The sequence below is a fragment of the Frieseomelitta varia genome, unplaced genomic scaffold (assembly GCF_011392965.1).
Source record: "Frieseomelitta varia isolate USP_RPSP 00005682 unplaced genomic scaffold, Fvar_1.2 scaffold_524, whole genome shotgun sequence".
NCBI lineage: Eukaryota > Metazoa > Arthropoda > Insecta > Hymenoptera > Apidae > Frieseomelitta > Frieseomelitta varia.
Window position 1 is genome coordinate 124,116 of NW_025110284.1, and position 19,465 is coordinate 143,580.

At 39.1% G+C, this 19,465-nt stretch overlaps 1 protein-coding gene and 2 long non-coding RNA genes across 6 annotated transcripts; 1 reads left to right on the forward strand and 2 right to left on the reverse strand.

Moving 5' to 3' along the window:
• Positions 1 to 2,206: 2,206 nt before the first annotated feature.
• LOC122533402 lies at positions 2,207 to 7,961 on the reverse strand. The gene is made up of 3 exons (XR_006307706.1): positions 6,080 to 7,961; positions 4,773 to 5,577; positions 2,207 to 2,841 (listed from the first exon to the last, which is right to left on the reverse strand). It is a non-coding gene; the product is annotated as an uncharacterized LOC122533402 (long non-coding RNA).
• A 620-nt stretch (positions 7,962 to 8,581) lies between these two features.
• Positions 8,582 to 9,932, reverse strand: LOC122533390. Of its 2 annotated transcripts, none has more exons than XR_006307703.1 (3): positions 9,748 to 9,932; positions 9,387 to 9,544; positions 8,582 to 9,073 (listed from the first exon to the last, which is right to left on the reverse strand). It is a non-coding gene; the product is annotated as an uncharacterized LOC122533390 (long non-coding RNA). The 2 variants fall into 2 exon arrangements; XR_006307702.1 differs by having other exon boundaries at positions 9,729 to 9,932.
• Positions 9,933 to 9,975: 43 nt separating this feature from the next.
• Positions 9,976 to 18,993, forward strand: LOC122533387 (protein O-GlcNAcase). Of its 3 annotated transcripts, none has more exons than XM_043663028.1 (13): positions 9,976 to 10,312; positions 10,473 to 10,524; positions 10,607 to 10,940; positions 11,028 to 11,472; positions 11,544 to 12,121; positions 12,196 to 12,516; positions 12,583 to 12,757; positions 14,724 to 14,777; positions 16,213 to 16,298; positions 16,377 to 16,546; positions 16,625 to 16,820; positions 16,902 to 17,061; positions 17,134 to 18,993. In XM_043663028.1, the coding sequence occupies exons 1-13, from the start codon at positions 10,243 to 10,245 to the stop codon at positions 17,268 to 17,270; spliced, it is 2,778 nt and encodes a 925-aa protein (XP_043518963.1). In that variant the 5' UTR covers positions 9,976 to 10,242; the 3' UTR covers positions 17,271 to 18,993. The 3 variants fall into 3 exon arrangements, with proteins under 3 accessions (XP_043518963.1, XP_043518962.1, XP_043518964.1); XM_043663027.1 differs by having other exon boundaries at positions 9,977 to 10,312; positions 11,544 to 12,136; XM_043663029.1 differs by lacking the exon at positions 14,724 to 14,777 and having other exon boundaries at positions 9,977 to 10,312; positions 11,544 to 12,136.
• Positions 18,994 to 19,465: the final 472 nt, after the last annotated feature.

The following is a 19,465-nucleotide window of genomic DNA, read 5'->3' on the forward strand; positions in this document are numbered from 1 at the left end:
CGCGAAGAGATGTTCAGTTGTATTAAAAATTTTATCCTTATCTTATGCGTAATTCGGCGGTCAAGGGGTTGCATCAGAGAAGATTGCACCACGAGAAATAAAAACAAAGAAAAAAAAAAAAAAGGAAAGGAATAAAAGACGAAGTTTCTCGACTTGCAAAGTTTCACAGAGAGAACAGGGATAAATCTCGCGTGAAAAAGATTCGCGAGAGGCGATTATTAGAGACCGTGAGTCGTTCGCTTCCGAGCGAAACGAATCTCATTCATGCGAGTGAGAATCGGTGGGAAAGATCCTACAGAATCGTGTGCCGCCGAATCGATCGTTCCCGATTTAAACGGAAGCTCGTCTCTCTCTCTCTCTCTTTCTCTCTTTCTCTCTTTTTTCTTTCCTCTCCCCCTTTTCTTTTTTCTCCCTGTTTCTCTAGCTAGGGAAACGCGCCCCGATCTTTCGAGGCGTCCCGATTTCGCGAATCTTCCCGTTCGGGGGACGCACGGGCAACTGCGTCCCTCGAACGTAACACTCGCATCGCCGGCGACTGGAAAAAAGGCGCGAATCAATAGCCGGTATTTATAAACGCGTCGTTCTGAAAGAAAAATTCGTGGAAAATTGATGAGGCAGACACGCGAGGGCGCAGCTCGCTTCACGGAGGGTGGAAGCTTGGCTCCGCGGCCAAAATTAAACTACGAATGGCAAGTTCCGCCTTCCAGTCATCGGTTTTTGCCTTCGAATGATCGTTAGCTTCGCCAGCGTCAAACAGTTCAAGAGGCGTTCGAGAGCTGGCGTACACTCCGGCGTTCCACCCGGATAGGATCGAGGATCGTATTATAACCATACAGACAAACGGCATTAGACGCGGTTCTCCGAAATAACCGTCGATACTTGGATAGAATGAAATTTAGGGGAACACGTTTAGACTCGTCGTACGCCGCGTACACGCGACCAGATATACTGAAAAGTTAAGAATGATGGCTCTGGAATGTTTGATTTTCGTTAAGCTCGGAGCTCTCAGAGAGAGAGTTCTTTTTAGTTTCGCTTGGGTAATTTCTAGTTTCACGCGCCGGTTCGTTTTTTTATCTCTGGTTGGACACGCGTTGGTGAGAGCTTTGAAATTTGTTAAATTAATTAAAGAGTCGTAAATTTACACGTTTTGCTTTCAATATCGTTCGAATCAATCTGAAATTTAATCGTGAATGTCTTAAAAATTACCCGCAAGTGAATGAAAATGAAAAATATGGGTAAGAGAGAAGATATGGTTGACTTACGCTACTTAAATGCAAGAAGCAACGTGAGCAGTAAGGGGAATAAATCAAATATGGTCAGACATCTCTGAAGCCAACGCATCGATATAGAACTCGTAAGATGTTCTTTCCATTGCGATTGAAAACATCTCACAGGGTAGAATTTAAACAGCTGTTGGTAATTTTTAACTCTGAGAAAAAATTTAAAACTAAAGTAACGAATCACGTAAAAAAAAAAAAGAAATAATATCGTTAATACGTCACAGTGCATCTTAGCCCATTTTATCATTAATTCATCCGAGACTGAAAATTATTATCGTAAATACAGAAACAATTTTGATTCAGAGACAAATGTGGTTTTAACATTGGAGAAACGACAAATGGATTTCCCGGCCGGGAAACAGAACAGAAAACCTTTAACAATCTTAAATGTAAAAATCTCTGGCTCTCCGCGAAAGCTGAGGTGGAATCTCAGTTGGTGGGGAAAGTCCGGATATAGGAAATTAGACCGCGTTAAACCATTCAAAACTCTCTTCTACCATTTTCCTTCGCCTTCAGTTCGCGAAGAAGAAAAACGAAAGAAAGAACCAGATCCGACCAGATTATCGGACTGTAACACGAGCCCGGATCCTTACCAGACAATTGCTTTAACGAATCGATCAATTCGAACCGTGAAATCCAAACGCGAGACAAACTTCTACGTCTGCGTTTAAATTGAACAAAAATGAAAGCACAACTGCTGCTATTGTATCCGGAATTTTCAAAAAAAAAAAATTTGAGTGGCAAGTATTTCTCGTGGAATTCCGTTCGAACGTAATTCCGGTGACGAGCCGTGAGCTTACCGTGTCTCTGGGATTCCGTATCTCTAGGAATTTCGATCCCATCCCGCGTGTCGGCCGCGTGTCTTGCAGCGTAATCAGCAAAACTAAGGTGAACTAATTGTAAGTAAGGAATTTAGGGACTTACGGGTGAGAGACGCGCCGGTGCAGGCTCCTCATAGACATGGCTCTGTTCTTGCGGTTGGAGCTCGAGGTTGATCCGTTGGCGCTTCCGTTCGGCGTGGTATGACGTGGCGCAGCTGCTGGGGGAGCGGACTGCTCCCCCGTGGCCGCCACGGCCACCGCCGCGGACGTGAGGCCCCCCGAGGTCGCCAGGCCGGTACGCCGAAACGGGCCCGAGCTAGCCGCTAATCGGCGTGCTAATCTGCGGGCGAGCCGACGGGCCAGGCGCGCCCCTGCAGCACCGGCACCCACGCTGACGGTCTTTCTGTCCCACCCCCCGTGGCCAGGGGGTGGTACACGATGCCTGGTGACTGCCTCGGCGACGCTGCACGAAAACTCTCGTCTCCTCTCTTCGCGCCTGGCTTCACCTGCTTCACTACGCGGCTGCTCCTTACCGGCCTGATCACTACGACCTGGCTCTTTCTTCACCTACTTGGCCTCTTCCGCGATCAACGTCACTTTGACTCGCATCAATCGCCGCTCGTTACTATTTTTTTTTTTTTTTTTCTTTTAACGACAAGTTTTTGTGGTTGCTGGTTCGCGAGCCGCTTTCGATCTTGAGTGTGTCTGCGTCTCTTGCGTTGCGGTGGTACGCGGTTCGACTGAAAAGAAAAAGGCAGGAGTCTTAGTTAGAAGTCTTTAGAAGTCGTAACACCTTATATCTGTCTGTGTAAAATCAGGACAATGTTCGTTCTGATTTCCCAACAAATGTAAGTAGCATCATCGTACCTATGGCCACACGCATATGAACTGTTTTATTAAGATTCGAGTTCATTCGCATAATTAATTTCGATGGTTCTTTAAATACGCTTCATCGTGTGTCACTGTTTGGTATGATAAAGTATTTGAAATGGAACATTATCTCAACTCTGTTGAGAAAATGTATAAATAAACGACAAATTGAAAGTGTTTCTAAATTTTGTCTCCCCCCTCCCCCTTAAGTATCAGCGTAACGTCGTTTCTCATTTTTAAAAAAACACTGCCTTAATTATTCATAACACACACCGTTTCATTAGTCGCACAAATAAAAATCAAGTGGAACGATGCCGGGTCGAGCTGCTGCTCCATTTCGTCTAACCTGTTCTTGGCCAAGTGCACGCGTACTAGACGAATTTTCAAAATCGATTTCCTCCCACAACGAAGCCTGCCGCGACAAAACTTTGTTCCACATTCTCAACTAGTATTTACACAAAAAAAAAAAGAAAAAATTGCTTTCTCGTTGATCGTTGAATAGATTTTCATCCCCGCTATATTTCGCGCGATAAAGACCATCGTGCCCGAAGAAAATTCGCAATGATTTAAACCGATGATTTTAAAATTTCCATAGTTGAAACTTGATTACACGTCATCTACCGACTTCTTTCTCGAACAATTTTACAATTTTCACGATAAACGGAACGACCAAACGGCTCGTAGATTTTTATCATTGCTACCTCCATGAATTTCTTTTCTTCCTTCTTTTCCGCGGTCTTCGATTAATGTTGGTACTTTGTAATTTTCGGTGCAGTAATATTAGTTCAGTCGTGTAAAAGGACTGTGGGACTCGGGACAGAATGGAGAGCGAACCTGAATGAATTTAAATGACTTATTCATGCGACGTGCATACGATTAAATCTGGGTGACAAGCTCGAGTCAACTTTTTCCCTATTTCCAAAGAAACTCAACGATCCGGTCAAACTCGTGTGGCACGAGACTCGCGTGGCCTCCGCGTACCACTCGACGTGTACACGTGATTTTTATCGTTGATCAGGACGTGTCACGGTACACGAGCACCGTGTTGATTCGCGTTTCGTGGCCCCCGTTTTTTCGAGTTGCGTGGCTCATTTGCAATGATAACACGGAAACAAGAGTCAAGAGTGTTCGAACAACGAAGAGGAAAAAAAGAGTGAGCTTCCAGCAATTATATTCCAAATATTTATCCCGTTTCTCCCTTGACTCTAGTTAGAGACGCGGCTCAAGAATTCAGAACGCGAAGAAGGCTTTTCTGCGTCGCTCGTCGGTAAACAATAAACGGAAGAATAAATAGAAAACTTTGAACGAGAGAGGCGGTAGCCTCTAATTAATTTTCACGCGGAGTCTTCCTGATCTTCGTTCAACGATTCCATCAACGACTCTCCGCCTGATTTTAATTATCCGAAACACACGAAAACACCGCGCGATCCTCGTCTGTTAGTTTAACGCACGCGTTTCACTAACTAGTAAACACTATTGAACACATTCGTCAAAGGAAATCGTTAAAACGAAAATAAAAGAAAAGACAGGTTGGTGGTGTTGCCATTGCTGGATTGACCCGTAATAGCTTGCGTTAAATAATTTTAGAGCAGCTTGTCTTAATTTGAACTTTACATTCTCACACGTGTCGAATATCAATAATTATTCGTTCGTTGTGCAAGGCAACGAATACAGAAGGAAAGTGAAAATTGGGAGAACTAATTGAAATCTAACCTAAACTGTTACGTTACTGTTACTTGTGAGTCGACTACGATGTCAACTATATATAATAGGAAACGGAGCATGCAAAAATAATACGTACCTACGAAAGAATCACGAGGTGGCCGAGAACGGGATTTAAAACCGGCGATTCATCCCACTTTGTTGGTAGATAGGTTGGTACTCGCGATTCGACGTCAGTGATCGAACATCAGGCTTTCCTCGGTATGGTTATCGGTGTATCACAGTTTGTAAATCCGACGCATGCCCCGCGATCGACCATCGTTTCCATTAATTACACTCGCATTTCAGCCTGGCACACTCTGTGTCGCGCCCCCTTTCATTCACACCCATCTCCTTGAGCGCACGTGTTCACCTAATTCTCGTTTAATATATCTTAGTATCACAATGGACGATTTTTTTATATTTTCCTATCTCGCTTGTGTGTGTGTGTGTGTGTTTAATAATTTATATACTTCTTCTTTCCGCTTCTTCTTCTTCTTTCCACGTGTCTCCTTTTTCTTCTTCTTTTTCTTAATATTTGTTTATAACCTTAAGCTTAGAAATCACAGTCGCGAATTGATACGGATCACCGTAGCATGTGCTGCTGCTGCTGCTGCTGCTGCTGCTGTTGTTACCGTTGCTCACTCGGAAACGATCACACCGCCTCGTATATCAAGCATGCCTTTCTATCTTTCTCTTTTTCTCCCTCTATCGCTTTCGACACGCTGCACACGATTGGTACGACTAGTCACCGATTATTCTCCTTGAGACACGATGGTTCGCAGTTCGAACGATTCCCGTTCTCGAACGGCTCCCACACATATACACGCCGCTCTCCTCACTTCTGTTTTGCTTTCTTTCTCTCCTTTTTTTCTCTTTCTCTTGCTTCTCTTTGCTCTTTGTTCCTTTTTCTTTTCTATTTATTTATTAATATTCGCTCTAGGACGGAATGCGCGTGATTCGTTCGCCAGTCGTGTGCGTGCGGGCCGTCTATCACCTGTTCGACACAAAAAAACTCGACACACGAGAGAAAGCACAGGATTATTCCGCGTCTATCTGCCTCTGGAAGGAGTTTCACTATCGACCATCAATGCGCACGTGCGGCCGACGGGCAATGTGCCGAATCCTCTCGCTCGTCGCCACTCTGACGAGAAGGACACATAAAAACGACGTCGACGGGACGCCCCTCAGAATCGAGAGACGGCTAATACGAGTCGCGGCAAACACCTGGTTATCGCAATCGCGTGCTTCTTCACCTCGTTTCGTTCTTGTTGCACCCTTCGTTTCGTCGCTGCAAAGCGATTCTTCACGTTCGGCTTGGCCACGCACGAGTATCGAGGTGCCATCCTCTCGTTCTCTCTCACCGCCAATCTGTCGTACCTGCTTTCCTTTTCCTCTTCTATCCACCTCTCTCTCTCTCTCTCTCTCTCTCTCTCTCTTTCTTTCTTATCACCTGCAATCCTCGTCTGTCTTTCTCGTTCTCCCGTGCTTACTGATCACCGTGTGTTTCTTCCTTCTCTCCGTCGACCATGTATCCAAGCATCGTTTGAAAGAAGCAGATGTCGTGGTAACCGTTGTTCTCTCCTGTCTCGATCCTGTCAAAAATGGCACATCTCAGCTAAGTGTCATCATCGCTGAACGTCGGTGCGCATCTCCGACGGCAGTTCGACGGCATGGCAACCTACACACGTAACGGGACTTGGTGGCGCGATAGTCTCGAAGCCGTGCGACCGTCAATCGATCGAAAATCATCTGCCCGCCTCGAATCGCACTCCTTCGTTCTTCGCTGGCACGCTTCGACTCGATCCAACCGTGTTCCTTGCAAGCCCATCGACTCTTCTACTCCGTGGTAGGAAGCGGAAGGGGGGAATTCGACGTTCGACCGACGACCACTACGACGACGAGTCGACGAGTTCTCACTTCGTTCCTGGTGCTGTCTCTCACTCGACCGCCACTCTGTTTCTAACAATATATTCGTTCCGGGTTCTGGCAACGGCCCCTAACGACATCTGATTCTCTTCGATTGCGATCCCGCCGCTTATCCGGCAACCTTGCCTTTCTCTCTCTCTCTCTCTCTCTCTCTCCCCCTCTCACGCTCTCTCTCTCTCTCTCTCTCTCTCTCTCTCTCTCTCTCTCTCTCTCACTCCCTCACGTTCTCTCTCTCTCTCACTCCCTCACGTTCTCTCTCTCTCTCTCTCTCTCTCTCTCTCACCCTCTATCTACCCCTATCGGTGCCCGTTCCCACTTGCCCTCCCTCTTTTTTCTCCTCAGTCCTTCCTGTTCCTATCGTCCTGCCGCGTTACTCAGATAGATGTAGCCAGTGTACACTAGTGGCCGCGCACACGCTTACTTTGTCTCTCTCAGTCAATCGCGACCAGCCATTATTACCAAGTAATCCCGCGACTGCTTAATTACTCTCGATACCGCACTCACCGCCAATATATCTCGATACTTCCTCTTCGAAGCACGGGACACCGATAACACGACCTGCTCGCGTGACCCGTTTACGTATCGCAGTTTCCTTGCCCGCGATGATACCATCAGCTTTTTTCCTCTTTTTTTCTCTCTCTCTTTCTCTCTTTCTATCTATATTGTCCTGTCTACAGATCACTCTACGTTGTCCGCACTCCACTCTTCCGGGGGCCGATTGTTCGCACCGTTGATCCTTTTCTGCGACTGTCAAACGAAAAGAGACTCGTTATGAACAACACGATGTTCACGATGTCGAGTGTGTCAAGTGATTCCGATTGTTCCTTTCTCTTTTCTTTCTTTCTTTCTTTCTGTTCTTTTCTTTTTCGTACTGTTTAGACACACACGCGCGCGCAAACTTTTCCTCGTCTTCCCTTTTTTTCCCTACCCCGTCACGGTTTTCTCTTAACCTCGGACACCTACGATTCGTTGCGTTTGTCCCTGTCTCTCTTTCTCTCCCTTACACGCTCGCACTCACCTCGCCCAGTCACACACTCTCTTTCGCTTTCTCTCTCACGCTCTCTTCCCTCTCGCGATTTTCATTCATTTTTCGACATACTCGAAGGGCGCGACGTTTTCCTTCAAGACGATCCCCATACACGCGCCCCGCTCCTGTCCTTATCGATTATGACGCATACTGCATGGAGAAAGGCTGCCCACCCGTTGACGGCCAAAAAGGATTCCCCGCGTGAACAGTTCGCAGAACCCTCTGCTCGCCTAGCCCACGACAAGAGAATCCGCGAGAATCCGTGCACGGGTGTCGCAAGTGTGTGTGTGGGTGCCTGCGGCAGCCGTGTGCAGGCGTAACCCCGACCTCGATGTTAGGCGGCTGATAGCCGGCCTCACACTGATACGGCTCCGTCGTTACGACCACGGGCCATAACCACCCCTTCGACACCCCCACTACGCTACCCGAAAAAAAAAACTACACCCCTCTCTCTTTAGAGAGACGATCGCCGCGCCTCCGCGTGGCGCCTCTGCCAAACGATTTGTCGGCCCTTCAATTCCAACGCAATGCGCACGCGTCCACTGCCGAACCTACCTTTTTCGGACGGAATTGCATGCTGTTCCGTGCCACCTGGCATTTTTTCATCGCTAGAATACTCCGCTAGGGCATTCCGATCGAATATTTCAAATGCGACCCTTTCACGATACAATCCGTCAGAGAGTTATTGGAACGAATGCTTCAGCTTCATCGCGTGGGCTGTGTTTCTTGTCTAAGTGGGGGGGGGGGGGACCTAGAAGAAAACTAGTAAAAATTGCAAATTCATGCATGCAAATTGTACATTTTGTTTGCAGTCCTAGGGAATAGATGTGGATCTGTGTTTCTAACCTATATACTCGTCTCGTCGTTTCGACATGTTACCAGGTGATTGTACTTGATAGCGGTGTACAATTCAAAATTTAGCAGTCGGTATGAGAAACGTTTTTTTATTCTCATTGAACAGCAGTATTCTCTACGAAGAAATGTAATCAAAATTATAAATTGAAAATAAACGTGAACATTTATAATTGCTTTTTTCCAACAGTCCATTCCTATCTCTCTTCGCTAAGATCAAATGTATCAAGATTGATATTTCATTTTATTGTTCGTAAAAGGAATGCACTATTTAAACGTGAAAGTATTCCTTTCGATTACCCCTTTATTCTATTAACCTTCTTTTAATAACAATTCCTTAGTAATGTTTCATTTGGAGCTATACGTTGAACATTGGTTGCGTGTGTAAAGGAGTACATATTGCAGGACTATGCTTTATGTGGCGTTTCCTGCGGCACGAACTAACACTGAGGTTATACGATACTGAAATCACATATACGTTGACTAGGTTTAATCGATGCCGCTGATAAAACCAGTATGGATATACGTAGAATGAATTTCGTTCGTTCCCTCATAAGTTTCGTAATTGATGCATAGATTTTCTTACTGAATTCCTAAAAAAAAAAAAAAAAAACAAATCTGAGAACAAAACATGTGTAAAATATGCAAAGATTTGAGATACGAGAATACATAATCTATATGGTATGTGTTAACTGCTTTTGGTATAAATTTGTTTCTATATATCAGTCTATGTTTTATATCTCTGAGTCTTATTTTTTTTATGCACTTTTATCAATCAAAATGAATAAAAAATTTATAACACGAATTATTCTTTCATAAAAAAAAAAAAGAAGAAAATATGTGATTAATTATAAAAATAAGAATGTCGAACTCAATTAAAAAGAGTGAAATTACGAAATTGCTTACCCTATCCACTCTGATATTTCGTGCCTTTCTAAATTTCGAAATCATAACGACATGACATTCGAAGCAATTCGATCGCGACAACGTAAAAAGCAACCGTTACGACATCTTCTCGCATGTGCTGGAACTTTCTCCTATTCTTTCTCTCTTCAATTTTCCATCTGTAACAAAGAATATTAACTTAATTAACAAAGATATGCAGCCTGACCTTTGATCTCTATTCATCTACAAATGTTTGCTTCAAAATAAGCGTTTATCGTCCATAATTATATTTAAGTCGTAGTTAAATCAGCCTAAGGTTACATACAGATCACAATACTTCTTTCATGCAATAAAGATACATACAACTATATTTTATCCATACCGGTTGTTTTATCGTCGTTCTTATCTCCGATTGAAAATTACTGTTCACTGAAACTGAATATTCTTGGAAATAATTTCACAGAGCGGCACTGAATGCGGTCCAACGTTCGAAAGTGCATCCCCGGATTAAATTCGAGATGTCGCCACCGTCCAGCGAAGCTTTCCGTTAATCGTACTGCGTAGAGTCGATGGATCGAGAAATCGTTCAGTATCGATCAGGACAGCGGGTGCAGCCTGTCAGAAACACTAGAGACAGAGTTTTTGTCCCGTCGGAATTGCACGGTTTCGAGCAAGGTTTCTTTTTTTTTCCTTCTCATCAAAACGAGTGATGCTGTCGTGACGATCGCGCAACAGAATCGTGTTGTGAGAGACACAGCACTTGCAACAATTTCGCTTTGCGTTCTTTCAACGGACGACAGCATTTCGCAGCAGACTAGTTCTTTAGCCATTTTTGTAGCCCTGTACTAAACTAGCCCTGTGCCTCTTGTGATCCGCAATGGCGGAGACAAATGGGGCCGCAAATTTGAATACGAAAAATGGCAATTTTATCTGCGGTGTCGTCGAAGGTACGTGCACGGTTTGTTGTCCCACAGTGTAAAACATATACACACATATTTGGTCATCGTTGGCGATGGCTTTACGTGGGAGGGGAAATGATTGGAATGCGCTGTTCGTTACGGTAGCACAGTATTATTTGCATAAAACATACCATTTTGGATATTTCAGGATTTTATGGACGGCCCTGGACCACCGAACAAAGAAAGGATTTGTTTCAAAAGCAAGTGTTTCACAATTCATCTTTGTTCAGTTTTCTTATGCTAAAGATACCATCTTCATTCCTCTCTGTTTTAAATTTACAGATTAAAGAAATGGGGGATGGATTCATATTTGTATGCTCCAAAAGATGATTACAAACACAGAGCATACTGGAGAGACTTGTACACGGTGGAAGAAGCTGAACATTTAACAGGACTGATAACAGCAGCAAGAGAATGCGGTATTACGTTTTATTATGCGTTATCACCAGGATTGGATATCACATATTCGAGTACCAAGGAAGTTAGTGTATTGAAAAGAAAGTTGGAACAAGTTAGCCAATTTGGTTGCACTGCATTTGCTTTATTGTTTGATGATATAGAACCAGAAATGAGTGAAGCGGACAAAGAAGTATTTCAATCTTTTGCTCATGCACAAGTGTGTTTCAAATGCTTTAATCGATACAATAATTATAAGAATAAAAGTCTCTTCTTTGTAATTCATTAAAATGATCTGTTTCGTCAGGTTTCTGTCACAAATGATATTTTCCAACATCTTGGTCAACCCAGATTTCTACTGTGTCCAACACAATATTGTGCAACCCGGGCAATGCCAAATGTGGCATCCTCGGAATATCTTAACACACTTGGTAGTAAATTGGCCCAAGAAATTGATATAATGTGGACTGGCCCTAAAGTAATATCCAGACTTCTCACTGTTGAATCCATTGAAGAGATTACAGAAGTTTTGAGGAGGCCGCCAGTCATATGGGACAATTTACATGCTAATGATTATGATCAAAAGCGTGTATTCTTAGGTCCATATTCTGGCAGATCTCCTGATTTAATTCCTAAACTCAGAGGTGTTTTAACTAACCCTAATTGTGAATATGGAGCAAATTTTATAGCAATTCATACATTGGCTCAGTGGAGTAGGTGTAACATTGATGGAAAAAGGGATTTAAGTTTAAGTAAGTAGAGAGTTATTTCTGATTTAAAAAATATATTAAGTTTGCATTATTTCATTCTATCTCATTTGCAGATGATACAGTATCAGCTGACATAAAGTTAGAGACTGAAACGGAAGATGGCGTGCTTGGTGAAGATGTTCCTTCAACAATGTCTCCAAACATATATCATCCTCGGCACGCTTTAAAAAATGCCATTAGCGATTGGTTAGTGGAATTTAACAAAAAACGACCCGCGTGGGGTGTTATAGCAAAGCCACAACCATGTGTTGCTCCAACTGTACCGATTCCAATAATTCCTTCTGTAAATACATGTATGAGTCTCACATCGACGACGACTACTACTACTACAGTTCCCGCGCCACCACCTACGCCAGTAAATAATTCCAATCATCTTCAAGCATTAGCTGAAGTTTGCTCAAGCGTGACGACTACGGATAGTTACGTACAACCTCCTGCTGGTCCTGTCATGAATTCTTTGGTATCTGAGACAACTGTCGTTAGTGAACCCATTATTCCATCAATTTCTAGTAGCGTGCAAAATGTACCAAGTTCAAATAATTTGTCATCCATGGAACCAATGGATTGTAACACAACGCCTAATAATTCCCCAGCACACGCAGCCAAGATTCAAACAGAGGATGATGCCATGGTAGAAAATACTTCTGTAAGTTTTTTGATGAACAACAATAAAATTTGTGAAATTAATATAATTTTCTTTTGCAGACATGTAGCGAAGCCTCTGGCAGTATGCAAGTTGAAATGGATGGCACTTCCCCTGTTATAAATGGTACTCAAATGATCGTTGAAAACGACAGCGAGAATCATGATAGTGGCGATAATGGGGATCAAGAATCTTCAGAATCGATAGATGTCGACAAGCGATTAACGCAAGAAGACTTGTCGCTGTTATGCGATCTCTTTTATTTGCCATTTGAGCATGGCGGTCAAGGCATTCAACTACTGCAAGAGTTTAACTGGTTGAAAAGTAACGCTCACGTTGTCATGAGAAAATCAAAAGAAGATGAAGCTGCATCTGAATCTGATGTATGCGAGTCTCCCCTATTACGATTAAAATATATGGATAACAAAATAATTCAAATAAAATTTTAGATTGAAGAATGGCACACGCGAGCAGCTAAGCTAAACGAAATGTGCAATGCCGTAAATAGGTTATTTCAGAGGCTTACATACTGTAATAACCGTGAGTTGTTATATGATCTCTATTCGTATGTGTGGGACATGCGAGGAGTTGTATCTCTCTTAAACAGTTACGTGAAATGGTTGGGTAAGTTATATATTTTATTCTTATAAAAAGTTCAATATATCAATCAATCATTATGTTTTGGTATTTCTTTAAAAGAGATAAAAGAAAGTAAGAGAAATGCTTCAAATCAAATATATAGTAACATCCAAAATATTCCACATTTTTAATTCTATTTAAATATTTCTTAATCTATCCATTACTCATTCCTTTAAATATAAATGTATAGAAATATAAGTTACATTAAAATAAATAAAGAAAGTTTATTCAAAATGCTAGTATGCTGGTACAATGATTAAAATAAAAAGAAAGTTCCTACAATCAAAATTATAAAAATTATGATTTATTTTTCTTTAGTTTTCGTATTATGTCGCGATAAGTTGTATTTGTTGTGCTACAGATGAGTGCTGTTATTAATTTTTCTCAAAAGTACTATAATTTATTACCTATACTTATATTTCAGAACAAAAGTGTCTCGAGTATTGGTAAGTGTAATGTTCTATCCGTTTTTTTAACTCACTCATTTTGTCTTTTTACAAGAAAGGTGTGTTTTTATGAATTAAGCTACATTTTTTTGTAATTAATAGAGATTTATAATTTTGTAGGAATGTATATCTTTTTAATTTACTAAGAATAGCCTTTTACATACTATTTCTTAAATATTTTCCCTACAACATACAATTTGAAAATATCTTTCCTTTAAGTTTATGAATTAGTTACACTATTTGTTACACTGCACTTCCTTGTAAAATGACAATTTATACAGTCATAAAACACGCAAAGAACATTAGTTACAGATTCCATAAGTTACTGATGTTTCCATAAGTTATTTACTTTTTGCGCATTTAATTGCCAAAGAATAAGAATAAATATTAATGTTTTTAATTAAGAATTATACCATTTTATGGACATTCAACATTTGTGTAAGATATTAAATATTATTATGAAAATCTCTATGTATACAAATAATACTACATATACAAATGTGCACACATACAAATATTCATATCATTGTAAAAACATGGAGAAGAATTCAGTTTAACTGAATTCACCAAATTCGAAAATTGTCCTTTCCACAATTTATCCTTTTAAATATATCAGGATATGAACATACATCGGTAATATTTGGAATCGAAATGTTTCATAGATCGCATATCTATGGAATTGCATCTGTACATTTGTTTCTGCGCTTTAGAATCAAATGTACCACATAGCGCGCGTAAACGAACAAGCAGGGTTGCCGTAAGTCAAAATCAGAACAAATTAAATATATAAATTAAACTTATTCTTGTTGCCTAATACATTCATGTTTCCTAAAAATACAGACCATAACTGCATTATACAATTGCACCAAACATTAATTCTTATACAAAACTGAGACACAAACGTAATAAGTTCTTCTGCATTTGAAACTAATTGAAGTAAAGTCTTTTACTTTTAGCTGCATATAATTTTTTAGGAAATAATTTTCTTATTTGTCGACTAACGGCTTCCTATTTATGGTTCTATTAGCGAATAAAGAATGTCACAACATTTCTCATTTTTTTCTTAATTCCTTTTGATAATAATCTTTACTTCGTTATGGTAAGACAAATCATGAAAACGAGGAGAATTGGTGTGACCTTCTAGCGCAATATATTAGACAAAAGGATTTTTCATAGCGAACACTTTCTGGGAAACTATTTAACAGCATCTATGTGGACCTGAACAAATATTATGTTTTAAGTAACCTTGTGCCAGCTATTAACATATTGGCTGACTTTCTTTCACAGATAATGTTTGGCAGAAATATATTTATTTGCCATTTATTTATTATAAGTTCAGAAATCAATACATTTCAACATGGTAATACGTATGTAAATAAGTACCATGCTAGTGTACAGAGATAATAGAGCGAATAGTTTCTGCCAGCAGTATAAGTGTATGAGGAACAGTACAGCTTCAATTCACTGACTAACGTGCGTTTCTGTGTTTTTTGTCTTGTTGATAGCGTTTGGCAGATTCCCATCGACGATGACAACGTTTACCCAGGGCAGCTACACATGTATGCGATTCATCAGTCTGAGTAATCCAACAAAAAGCGCGCGATTAGCAAAGCTTCAAACTAATGAAAATTATAACAGAATTTCAGTTCGAGTTTGAAGCTTTGTGAAGAAACTTATTATTGAGAGATTATAATTAATATAAGCAAGAAGCAGCGTTCTGATGCCTTGAAGGATCTATGTGTATTCAACACAAATATCTCTAGTACTTAATGTAGTTTGGTACGTGATGGACATACTTTTTTATTTTGCAAAAATTCTCACGAAACAATCTTTGAAATTTTATTCTTATAAAACATTTTCTGCGTACATTATTTAATTTTTGTTTTATCTCGCAGCATTTGTATCTGCAATTGCATTTGAGTTCATTCGTGTATATATTATGAATATGCTTCAAAATTGTATTAATGCAAATCTTACTTTTATTTCTGAAAGTAACATTGCAACGAATTCTCCATGATAATAATTTTTGCATGTAAAGTAAGTCCATCTAAAATTTCTACAAAATTGGCGAAGATAGGACAATTTTATAAACTATTGAGAGCTTTTCCTGAGAATTATACTGGTCAAACACAATCGACAAAAGCTGTGTCTTCTGTGCTTCTTTTTATTTCTTGAAACTTTTTAACGTATTTATTATTTACAAACGTCGATAATGTTCATTATATATTATGCTTTTATTATGTTCATCAAAAGCATCTTTGATGAATTGTGAATGACTAGTAGTACATCCTCCTTTTGCCAACTTGCCTGTACTAATTTCTTTTAGTTCCAGAAACTGTATTCTTTTCAGGAGTAATAGGAGTTTTATTTCAGGCGCATTTTGGCAAACTGGATTACCATTCCACCCCATTCCATCCCATTTTCCTTTCCATTATCTCAGAAATTTGTCATTGCGCGAACTTTGGTGCAACATTCTTTAAGCGTTCATCCTTTTATATATTTTACTTTAATCATAATTGGTTCAACATTAATATCGATATGAAATTTTTAAAAATGCAAAAAATCAATTGCCTCGTAACAAGATTTGTTTGCCAAAGTATTTTATGAGTTTCTTTGTTTCTTTTTGTTTAAAAATAGACACATGAATAGTCAATAAAATGTGATCAAATTACGTATGTTTTTATTCATTAACGAAATGGTGCACCGTAGTTTCTGTATTTTCGATTAATGGAATCTCTTCCATCTCTCAAAATGATTTTTCGATTTTCTAAAGTAACGCAAAGATTCGCTATAACGTGATACGTTAACGAGATAAGGAAGTCTGTCAAAATACCATTAATCGAAGTCTACTTATGCATGTTATAAATTTTAAACAAAATTAGTGTTCAAAGCAGTGGAGGCCATTTCATAAATTTTACAAATTGCAAAATCGCGCGCATATAATGTTTTGTATTTCATTCTTATATTAAGACTGTGTACTGTATCTTGGGATAGGGTTTTCAAATGGTTGGAAAGAAACTTTTATGAGCGGAGATCAAGAGCCATGGGTATTCCGTGGAGGACTAACGGCTGATCTACAGGTATATTTCTTTATTATATTTTTTAAACTAAAGGGAGAGGGGGAAAGGAAAATTATTGTTTTTTTTTCTCTTTTATAGAGATTAATTCCAGTGGATAGTGGTAATGACCTATTCGTTTACAAAGCGCCAGAAGTGCCCAGTAGTAAAATCTATACAATTAGGCCTTATTTAGCAAGTGATGAAGATGCAGTTTATGATGTGTGCAATAAAATATGTGGCTGTGTTGGATCATCTGCAGTTGCAGATCGGTAAAAGAATACTTTCTTTACAAAAACTACCGTTTTTGTTACAATAAGTAATTGCAAACGCTTAATTCTTAATGACAGATTGGTTGGGGGTTTTCTCACTCTAAGTTCAGAATTGTGTATGGTTGTTGAAGATGAGAGTGGGATAGTAGGTTACGCACTGGCTGCCTTAAATGTAAAGTCTTATTATCAGAAATTAGCTATTTCTTGGATTCCTGAGTTACGAATGAAGTACCCATTGGAAAACAATATGAATGAATTGCCACAAAATGTTCAGGTATTTGTCTATAATTCACCATCTTATTAATATTTAAAATAAAAAATTTATGTCATACTAACGTCTGGAACTTATTTATAGGACGCCATACGATATTTCCATTCGTTTGTTGTGGATGTGCCTGAACAATTATGCAGACAACATCCGTCGAAGCTGTTGTGTGCTGTGTTACCAAGTGTTACAGACCAATCTGTCCCTAAAAGATTAATTACGTGTATTCTTGCAGCTTTAAGAGCCAACGGTGAATAAATTTTTGCATATTTTGTTAATTATTATTTATGAAATGATTCTCATAAAAAGAATTTTTCTGCAGGTTCGTTTGGTGTACATACTACGATGTCAAATACAGACAAACAATCACACGAATTTTATAGTAAATTAGGTTTCGTTGACCTAAATCCAGCTCACGAGGAACATCCTGGAATCAAAACTATGTGTAGAAGTTTCTAACAAAGAGTGAGTACACCAGTGATATTTGTGAATAAAGTGTATTTACTCGGACCACCTGCGAAGAAGGCTTCTGCTGTTTAGAAATGAAATCAGTTATCTGGAAATCTATTATATTATTTCAAAAACGACCCGGTGGAGCTTTCCTTATTGTGTGTTTCTATGCAGCAGATAGAAAATCAATTCCTCATGAATACTTTCTTTGGAATAGAAGTAAAGAAAATGCAGGCAAATTTTATATTATACCATTTTCAATGATTCGTATTTCCTTTCCAAAAACTGTTCTATAAGATGTCCATCTTCTTAAACTGAAAGAAGAAAAGAAAGAAGAAAAAGATCACCTAACTGTGTTTAACAATATATTCGATATATATGATGTACATACGTATATATATAACAGTAAGTTGCAGCAATGTTGAATGTGGAGAATTCGAAAAAAAACGTAAAACGTGCAATAGTAATATTTAAACAGAGCAAAAGTGGAACGCGATACAAGAGAAAAAAGATTATTTGTTAATTTTATGAATATTTGTGTTTGTGAATACAACTCTATGGAATTTTAATATAACCGGTATGCTTGTATGTTAATAGGAAATTTTCTTAAGGCTCAAAGGATGTATATATCGTATTGAATGATGTACGATGAGAAAAAGATAATGCCAGTATGTGTGTTCAATCGATAAATTAATCGAAGCTTTTTATCCCGTCGAAAGATATTTTCGTATAGTCACACGAACGACGAAGAAGATCATGAAACACAAGAAGAAAATAAACTTCGTTCGTTCAGTTCGTTTTTGCTGAATCACTATAAAAATTAAAAAAAAAATCAACACAAGGTCTAGTTTTAACGTCAGCTTCGCATTTCTAAGAAAATCACCTAATCTATAGATACTGTACTGCCTGATAACAAAATGTTCACAGCGTGTACATAATCGATATTTAACATGCCTACTGTAAGGCCTTTTTATGTTTAACGTATCGTCCTAATTAATGCTACTCTTAATTATGCAAAAGTGAATATTATTAACGATTCCTAATTGGCTCTACGATCGCATTACGACGTAGTACTCGTATATGTATTGCCACAGAATGTGATGTACATATATAGAATTGTTTAGAAAATACTGATTACTTTATTAACATTCAACAGTTAGCTAGTTTAATTTTACCGTGTCAAGACGTTAAATAATATGTACGTTGTATTTTATACGATCGTTTATTTTTATAAGTTTCCGTATTATAACGATCATCATAATCATATAATTACGCGATAATTATTTATGTCCAGGAAAAAGCAATTAAACCTTTAGAGGTCTCGCGCACAGGTATAGACGATGTACAAAGTCGATTTCAGAAGTAAAAAAAAATTGACAGTCCTTGAATGTAATATTAAGCCGACTATCTTTGTGTCGTTCACGTGAATAGGAAGGAAGGTCTAGGTGCACCGTTGGGCCGGTAAGTCCCATATGGTAATATTCACAGTTACAAAGACTTCACATTACTTTTGTGTGTTTATCGGCCCTGGTCGTAATGGGACACGTCCCTTACAAACCATTACATTGCTAGTTAGGTACTAACAAGATTGTTGTTCGTATCACGTTATATACGTCAGTGTATCAAATGTACAGAGCCAAGACAGAAAGTAACGAATAAAGTATATACACACATACACACGAACAAACACACGTAACGAAAGAAAAATTAAAATAAATATGAAGATCTTAGATATTTGCCTTATAATTACTATTAATCGTAGTACTATTACAAAACTGTTACACCACGAACTAAGGTGTAATTTTTTGACTCTGAGCGAAATAAGAATCGGTACTAGAATTTGAAATACGGTGCCATGTGTAAAAAAAAAAAAAAGGGAGGAGTTCGATCGTTGTGAAAATCGTTCACGTAATCTATAAAATCTATTTTAATTCGGATTATCACTTTGTAGAATTTTTATATATACTCGTCACGTGTTTTCGCGACGATCGAATAGAGAGAAGCTAATATTAAAAAGAAGTTTTGTTGGCGGGAAGGCTGGAAAGCAAAAATTTTCGTCATATTTTATCATTTTCTCCCTTCTTTTATCTTCTGCATAGAACTGTATTAATGTGCAGCCTGTATTACTTTTATCATACTAAAGTACATTAATATACACGTTTACTCTATTTAATATGAATTTATTCTCTATTTAATAATAATTT